We start from the raw sequence: 10,214 nt of genomic DNA, 5'->3' as shown, positions 1-10,214 counted from the left end.
GGATCGAGGTCACCACCTCTCAACCAGGTGATGTTGGCCATCTTCCGATTGGCGGAAAAGAAGAAGTGGTACCTGTCGGCAGTTCACCTTCAAGGAGTCCGCAATGTGACAGCAGACGCTCTATCCAGGTTTACACCGATAGAGTCGGAATGGTCCTTAGACGCAGGATCATTCTCCTTCATTCTGAATCAAGTCCCAGAACTGCAAATAGACCTCTTTGCGACGAAAGACAACAAGAAGTTGCCCCTGTACGTGTGCCCGTACGAGGAATTCTTAGCGTAAGCAGTGGACGCGATGTCCCTCGACTGGAACAGATGGTCCAGGATTTATCTGTTCCCTCCTCACAACCTTCTGTTGAGGGTCCTCAACAAACTGAGATCCTTCAAGGGGGGTAGCGGCAATAGTGGCCCACAAGTGGCCGAACAGCGTGTGGTTCCCCCTGGCATTGGAACTACGGTGTAAGTTTGTACCGCTACCAGATCCAGTTCTGACCCAGCGAGTCCAGAAGTCGACTGTCTGCGCTTCATTACAGAAAACCCGGAACCTGCAGCTCATGATTTTCTCTCCCTAGCGGTGAGAAAGCGTTTCGGGATTTCGAAAGCCAGCATAGACTTCCTAGAGGAATATAAGTGCAAATCTACTTGAAGGCAATATGAATCATCTTGGAGAAAATGGGTGGCCTTTGTAAAGGCGAAGAATCCACAGGAGATCTCGACAGACTTCTGCTTATCTTTCTTCATCCACCTCCATGGTCAAGGGTTGGCAGCTAACACAATTTCGGCGTGTAAGTCTGCTTTGACAAGACCCATTCTATTTGCTTTCCAGGTCGACCTAGGTAACGAGATCTTTAATAAAGTTCTGAAAGACTGCGCTAGGCTCAGACCTTCAGCACCTCCAAAGCCCATTTCATGGTCTTTACACAAAGTTCTTCATTTCGCTTCTCTGTTGAGCAATGAGGAGTGTGCATTAAAGGATTTGACAAGAAAAGTTATTTTCCTATTTACACTCGCGTCCGGGGCCAGGGTTTGTGAGATTGTAGCCCTCTCGAGAGAGGCAGGTCGTGTTCAGTTCCTGGATGGGGGAGAACTGAACCTGTTTCCGGATCCTACGTTTCTTGCCATGGATGAGTTACCCACAAAAGGTGGGGTCCCTGGAGAATCTGCCCTCTGAAAGAAGATGCATCTCCATATCCAGTAGAATGCCTAAAGGTCTATCTTCGTAGAACTTCAGACTTCTAGGGTGGTCAACTATTCAGGGGAGAAACACCAGGCTCAAATTTATCTCTGAATCAACTCAGAGCGAAAATCACATATTTTATTCGCAGAGCGGATCCTGACAGTACACCCGCAGGTCACGATCCGAGGAAAGTTACCTCATCCTTAAATTTCTTTAATTGTATGGATTTTGAACATCTCCGTTCATACACTGGCTGAAAGTCTTTCAGAGTGTTCTTTCGCCACTATGCGAAGCAAGTAGAGGAACTAAAGAGATCTGTGGTAGCAGTGGGTCTCGTCGTTAACCCTACAGTTGAACTCTGCGATGAACAGTGGTTTCAATTAGGACGATTAATTCCAGGGTGAGTGTGTAGTTACATACTGTACTACAAACTAAGTGAGGGCACTGAGTTGCCCACGTCGACTGTCCCATTTCCAAAGGTGAACCTAGCATAAGTGCAGACATGTGTGCCGAGCGTTTCTAACGCTAATGTGATTGATTTGTAATACAGATTTTTATGACTTTGATACCTCGGTATCTTAAAAGTGGCATTAATGTTTTTTCTTTCGATAAATAAGTTCTGTTTACTATCATACTTATGCTTAAAGTTTTGGGTTATCCTCCTCTTATATATATATATATATATATATATATATATATATATATATATATATATATATATATATATATATATATATATATATATATATATATATGTATATATATATATATATATATATATATATATATATATATATATATATATATATATATATATATATATATATATATATATATATATATATATATATATATATATATATATATATATATATATATATATATAATTGTTGTTAACCTGTCTATTTATTGTCTGTCAATAAACTTGTTCTTGAGAACCTTGCGTCTCCTTCACCTGTGTCAATTTATTGGTATAATTGAGCATTCATTCTATGTACTTTATCTGGGATAATTCTAATATAATTGTTCCTTTATGCAAGCTATGTTACATTGGTTTATGCTTTCCCTTAACGGGAGGACTCCGTCCCATAAGGGGACGGTGGCGGTTCTACAAGTTTCCTCCTATGCGGATATAAACCTTTGTCCAAGACAAGTATTGTGAGGAAGACTGGTCGATATTTCATATTGACGCAGTGGTTCGTTACAAACTATGTTTTACTTAATATAGGGTGAGACCACTATATTAGCTTGCCTGGTATTCATACATAGGTATATGTACTCTTCGAGACTTTTCCAGAGTCTAGTAGGACTCTACCCTGTAGGGGGCAAGAAGCTCTAACATGGTTTATGGTTAGTTGAAAAGATGTATAACGGTAACATCTTAGGTCTCTAGGTCTAGTCGATCTGGGAAAAATTACCTCCGAGAATACGGCACGTTCTGAGAATCTACAGATACAGTAATGCTCTGGTATACTTCCATCAGGACGACATGGCTTGAGCCCAAAAAACGGATTTTGAGCGAAGCGAAAAATCTATTTTTGGGTGAGATGGCCATGTCGTCCTGATGAACCCGCCCTTCCCTTTCTATGAAAGGGCTGTAGGACCCCTCCCTACATACAGTATCTGTAGCACCTCGTGTACGCTACAAGGAATACAGATGGCGCCAGGATTGGCGCTAGGCACGCTTACGAAACTGGAGAAGAGGGAGCCTTGGGAGCGGCTCCCCCTTTTCCTTTCCCGTTTTTGTTTCTTGTCAATTGACTCCTCGATACGTAATCTCTGTTTGGGGTACAGATTGCAATGTGGCGTGTCAAAAATAGGTCCTCGTATATGTCGCGATATCCCTTTCATTAGGGATATTCACTCCAGGAGTTAGAATTCTGGGTACCTTAAGGTAAATTCTCTGGGAATATCGACGTAGTTGTAATATACCCTAGGAAGCTACCCTATAGGAACTTCCATCAGGACGACATGGTCATCTCACGCAAAAAAAGATTTTTCGCTTTGCTCAAAATCCATGATATATATATATATATATATATATATATATATATATATATATATATATATATATATATATATATATATATATATATATATATATATATATATATATATAATTATATAGTTATATATATATATATATATATATATATATATATATATATATATATATATATATATATATATATATATATATATATATATATATATATATGTATAATGATATATATATATATATATATATATATATATATATATATATATATATATATATATATATATATATATATATATATATATATATATATATATATATATATATATATATATATATATATATATATATATATATATATATATTATATAGTTATATAGTTATATAGTTTTATAGTTTTATATATATATATATATATATATATATATATATATATATATATATATATATATATATATATATATATATATATATATACTATAGATATACATATGAAACTAATTTGTATATATATATATATATATATATATATATATATATATATTTACATATATATCTATATATATATATATATACATATACATATATATATATATATATATATATATATATATATATATATATATATATATATATATATATATATATATATATATATATATATATATATATATATTTATATTTATATTTATATATATATATATATATATATATATATATATATATATATATATATATATTTATATTTATATTTACATTTATATATATATATATATATATATATATATATATATATATATATATATATATATATATATATATATATATAAATATATAAATATAATAATAATAATAATAATAATAATAATAATAATAATAATAATAATAATAATAATAATAATAATAATAATAATAATTCAATCATCGACTTCATTGAAATGATAAGCTATTTTAACGTATTGTTTTTTTTTTTTTTTTTATCATATTTGATTCAACACTTTCATCATGGTAATAAAATATTTTCTGAGATACTTGGTGAATCTTCTTTTCTTTTTTTAATGTAACGTTCTAGCGTTGAAATTCCTGAATCCTTTTGTTTTATTTTTTATTAATATATTTCCACCAAAGTTTATCGTTCCTATTTTATATCAAATCATTGACTTATCTCAATCCCTAATCCAGCGTCTATTACGTATTAGCTTTTAGTTTTTTTTCCAACAGTTTAGCTTTCTCAGGATAATTTTCAACCTTTTTGAGTTCCAATTTATTCCATCCTTTTTTGTTCTCAAATTAATCATTTTAATTTTCATTGTCTTTTTTGCAACCATTTGAGATGAAGATACTCGTGATTATATATAACAGGTATTATAACCCACAATTACAGGTCTCTATCTCTCTAGATCCAGTTCTTCTAATATTTTTTGAAATAGTGACCTCGCAGTCACGTCACATTCAGCATATATTTTCTGTTAATCTTTCTTTTGATGATTTAGTGAAGCAACTATTTCATTTGTACCGGCTTGTATTACCGAATATATGCCAACTCACTGGATTAATTCCTTACCAGAGTATTCACCGAAGGCATCATTCCTTACTCCTCATCATTACAGACGGTTAATATTTAGTATTTCTGAATTTTCCTTTTTTATTATTTTATAAAATGAAATACTGATGAAATAATATTGATTTGATATAAATGATAATACAATCGTATTATTTCTAGTGTATTATTTACATATTCTTATGAATGTCGTTTCGGCGAGATCTTGCAATACCAACACCCACACCCTTGAATCTTACTTACTGACAATTGTCTCCTCAACACATATATTCCCCTTACGTTATCATAAACTGGAATCTTGGACAGAGGGGAACTTAAAACAAACCATACCCTTAATACTATAGTTCTTAAAACTGAAACACTCAACATAAATAATCCACAATCAAATTATCAAAACACGTAAATATATAATAATCGTATACCATTCAATTAAATACCACCAAAAACCTAACAAACTTAATATTAAATTTCATACCAACACACAAATATGTATGCTTATATATTCATAAGGACAGACACTCGTCCAAATGAGCTAAAGCCTTAATTAATGGCACACTGACACAGCCGTCCACACACTGCAGAACTGTCTTTTACTGCATACAACCACAGCTTTATGGCTAGCAACACACTGAGCGGTAATTTTCCACAACTACCTCCATGAATGGGGTCTTGGAGATCATCATCGTCATCATCATCTCATCATCATCATCATTATCATCATCATCATGCGTAATCTTAATAAACAGACCAGTTCATCAACAGCTGGGCAATTCAAAAGAGCAATCTAAACAAAATCAATCACAGGCCCGGTCATCAACAATAAACCCACTTTCTAAATTTAGTCTCTCCAAAGGAAGAATCACGGCCTGCCAAAATAAAAAAGAAAAACACTTACGAACACTCCTAGCTAGCTAAACAATCGCACTATAATCAAAGATAAATAATAAATTGTTCCTATCATTCACAATCACGACATTCAAAGATAAACAAAACTGTACTTACTCAAAAATAAACTAAACACTTCCAACGCTGGTAAGAAAAATAATAGTAAATCCAGCATTCACACATACAACCGCCTATAACCGCAGTCAAATCAAAAAGCCACTCAACCAAGACATTCACCACTGTCGTAACTTAGCTACAAACATAAACAGTCTCATTTATACCAACAGTCTTACTCACAACAAACAATCAATACACTAACTACTTTTTCTCTCTCTCTCTCTCTCTCTCTCTCTCTCTCTCTCTCTCTCTCTCTCTCTCTCTCTCTCTCTCTCAGGATTTAGCAAAAAAAACAAAAATAAAAAATAATTAATACTCCACATTCCTCCCCCCTTACTTTGCCAAATCCTACTACATTTTCACACAACCACTTACAATAATTTTCTCATTACCCAGTCGCAGTCGGGAACGGGACCACTACTCCGAGTAACTGGGCCTTCATACACTGTCATTCACTTCTTCCTCTTCACAATCATTCGCTACATTAACACTTCCTATCTAAATCCCTATCATTTAATATATCATGTACAATCATATCTACCACGTTCTCTTTTAGACCTAAAACTACACTCATTTTTGTCAACAGTTCATCCATTTCATTAAAAACTTTCTCAACTTTAACAAAAGATTCATTTATGCTACTTATCATGCTCCTCTCTCTCTCATTCTCGCAATCGTCATCCTTTCTTTTACATCATCTAGGGAAATACCACACACATTATAGGTATCATTCATACTCAGCCATGGTTCACTTGCACATTTACACCCTTGTCATACTTATTGGTATTCTTACCTATACCTATAAATTTCCCTTGCACTTTCTCCTCACTTAAAACTTTCAAACGCCTCTTTTCCCTATATTTAACTTACACTAATTGTTTATTTTCAAACCCTAACTTCTAATGCATACTAGATTCATACTTGCTCATTCCCAACCAATTTTTCATCCCATTCTCACAAACATTGATCCTATTCCTTCCACACACACAGGAGGACTCACCCAGCTGAACCCTCTTACACTCTAGTTTACCGAACATCCTGGCTGACTTAATCCCTTCTTCCTACATACTCTAGCTACATGCCCATCAACACTACAATCAGGACAATTACACATTCTAGCATAATGACTATCCTTACCACAATTACCACAAATCACATTCATACGATTACGACATCCACTCGCTATGTGCCCAGACATACCACACCGATAACATTTTACCCCTTTCTCTTTCTTGCACTCACTAATTCTATGCCCTACCTCACCACATCCAAAACAAGCACCTAGAGCCCATCTACATCCATTCTTCATATGTCCTAATTTCTCACATCTAAAACACTTTTCTTCACAGACACAACTACCTGACCTACATCGCTGCGCACTAGCACTCCTATCTTTCCAAAGTTAATTCCCTTACCTAAACCCTTCATTTGCCCTGACAGGTATCCCCATATTACTCCCCCTAACACTCCTATCTACTACATTATCAGCTACCCTCATTGGTCCTCTCAAAATTGCATCCTTATAACTACCAAATTCTATTGCACTTTTTTCCATTCCAATTATTACACTCACATATTTACTTTCTTTCATGCACCTATCTAAATCATAACCCTCAACTATCTCTAAAATATCATCCCATGTCAGTCTTTTATTTTTGTCCACCTCATTTTCTCCTTCCGTTTCAAATTAATAAACTCAGCAACATTCTCAGGTAGAGTCGCCAAAAACTTCCTCATTAACTCCTTATTCTCATTTATACCTTCATCCCCTTACTACTTCCTAGCTAAAGTTTCCAACCTACATACATACATCGATATCTCTTCTCCTACATTCATCCGTGCCTCATCAAAATCATTCTTACGTTTATACCTAACACTCCCTCTCATACGTTTTACCTGTTCAATTATTCTCTTATTTACACTTTCATAATCAACTTCCCCTACACTCATTATCACACTATACATTGTCAACAAATACCTAGTCAAATATTCTCCTAACTCCCTAGCCCAAACTATCTTACTAACACCATACTTATCATGACAATACCTCTCATACTCCTTAAAAAAATCGTATCCATCCCTACTACTATGCTCATTGAACATTTTACACCAAGGTACCTCTCTCATAAACACAGTCTTACACACATCACGTTCATTCTCACTGCCATCATCACTGCTACCTTCCTTCTTGTTTCCTACTTCCTCGCGAGAGTATAAAGAATCTAATTCCACACTGATACTCCTATCCTTGATCATATTTTTCCTAGCCCTTTTCTTGCTCACCACTTTCACCCATTCACGATCATCCTTGCTATCATCCTGACTAATATTCCTATCCTTGATCCACGGTCCAGATATACCAGGTCAGCCAGACAGCGTACCGATTTTAAGCCCCTTCTGCGCACCTACGTCATCTGAAGGGGTTTAGTGTTGGCGAGACCCATTAAGAATGTAGATCTATCACACAGTCAATGTAAATAAAACAACATTTTACCTGTGAAAAATATTTTATCAAGTTACAACTTTAATTTTTTTTCTTAGGGCCTCTCTGCATGGTTGTCCTTCAGGTTTTCTATACTTCATCAAATTATTAAGACATCGCATTCAAAAATATACCGATGTCTTAAAAAAAAAATCCAATAACATCGTCAGGAACTTCTATACCAGACTGTTTTAATTCTAAATAAAGATTTTTAAAACAGTTTTTTCCCTCCATGAGAGCTTCCCCGTGTACAACATTAAAAATCTCCCGCATTATTAACAACTGTGAAAAAAACTGACTAGAAGGTGCATGTAATTCCCCAAGCTTAACACATGCTATCCAAGTATCATTCCTTGGCACTTCTTCAGCCTTTTTTCCAAACTCAGGATATTTTACACAAAATTTCTTTACAATATATTCACCAATGTATTTAAGAGCTTCTTCCTCAATTACTCCCCCAATATCTTTCTTTATTTGCTCTCAAAAGGTCTTCTTCCTCGTCTAAAGCATCTTTCTCTAAATCAAAATCTAAATTTCGGAATATCTGCGTTGTTAGGCATATTTCTAACGTTAAGTCCCTTTCGTGATAGATTCATCGTCTTTGGCTGATTCATGATATTTTCCAATGGCGGTGATATTACACTATTAACTTAATACTTTAATTTCCTTTCCGATTAACATTTTTTTTTTGCCGAAATTTAAAGTTCACAGCCTAAACATAGTGCCCATCCATTTGCCTTTGTTCAAGGCAATCTTGATTTAGTGTTTAAGTAAGTAGGTAGTCAATTTCTAGGACTTTCAATACCTAGTAACCTAGACTTTATGTCATCTTTGTAATCGCTTAGTATAAAATAAATTGAGCGAAGAGTAGCATCCACAACGTTAATTCTGTCTTCACGGAAACATGCATGTATCCACTGGTCTATGTATGGTTTTTCTTATGGAAAGCGATGGTATTTTATGTTTGAGCTTTTAGTTTTATCATGTCTATTATAACAGCCAAATACTGCGCAGTTACTTGGCATTATTAGTGACGGAATTAATGAATGAATAAAAGGATAATGGACACAGTGTCTCCTATTGTTTATGTTGCCTCTATATGTAGCTAAGGCAATGGTCCTTTGTTTTGTTTACCCACGTGTGTGAGACGGGGAAGCTTGACGTCACAGTATGGTTGATTCACAGCTTAAGCTGCGCGTTGGCTGACCTGGTATATATAGACCCTGCCTTGATCATACTCTTCTACGGGCCAACCAAGGGAAAGGCCCGTGCCAACAACAAGTGTTGGCTTTAATACCCCAATAACAACATCATACTCTTCCTATCCCTTTTCTCACCCACTGCTTTCACCCATTCACGATCATCCTTGCTATCATCCTGACACTTTTTCTTCTCTTTCTTCACATAACTTTTACCTCTCTTTTCATTTTTCCTATTCCATTTCTGTTCATCCTTACTATGTTTAATTCCCTTATCTTCAATCTCACTATCACTATTACTATTACTATCACTATCACTTCCTTTCCCATTATCACCTACCTTAACCTTCTCTTCCAATAGCAACCCTTTACCTGTAACAGAGGCCACTCCTCCGACTGCGCCTTCACCCATGAAAGTTTTCATCATTCCCATTACTTGCCCCATCATAGCTTCCAATCGTTTTTCCATTCGTTCCTCATTCTCTTGCATCCTTGTCTCAAAACCTTCTTCCACTCTCTGTACAGTTCCCTTTAGCTCCCCAAGTTCCTTATGCATCGCCTCATTCTCAGAATTCAACCTCTCATTCTATACTAGCAACCTCTCGTTCTCAACTATCAACTTCTACTCCCATTCTTTATAATGCCGTAATTCCTCCTCCAAAACCTTAAATTTGCCTTCCATTGCCATGAACTTGTTCTTAAGCCTTAAATCTACTTCCTAATCCAATCAGTCCTTTGTTCAAGAGTCCAGCTTCCAATCCCACCTCGGCAGTCCCTGTTCGAGCGCCAAAATAA

General features: G+C 35.0%; 1 protein-coding gene across 1 annotated transcript; it reads right to left on the bottom strand.

The window, feature by feature from the left end:
• Window positions 1-9,510: 9,510 nt before the first annotated feature.
• Window positions 9,511-9,975, bottom strand: LOC137637083 (uncharacterized). The gene has a single exon (XM_068369382.1). It carries the CDS (start codon window positions 9,973-9,975, stop codon window positions 9,511-9,513), a length of 465 nt encoding a protein of 154 aa, XP_068225483.1.
• Window positions 9,976-10,214: the final 239 nt, after the last annotated feature.

This window comes from Palaemon carinicauda, unplaced genomic scaffold (genome assembly GCF_036898095.1).
Source record: "Palaemon carinicauda isolate YSFRI2023 unplaced genomic scaffold, ASM3689809v2 scaffold521, whole genome shotgun sequence".
In the NCBI taxonomy this organism is placed as follows: Eukaryota; Metazoa; Arthropoda; class Malacostraca; order Decapoda; family Palaemonidae; genus Palaemon; species Palaemon carinicauda.
The sequence above is the reverse complement of the archived record's forward strand: the minus strand, read 5'-3'. Positions and strand labels throughout refer to the sequence as shown.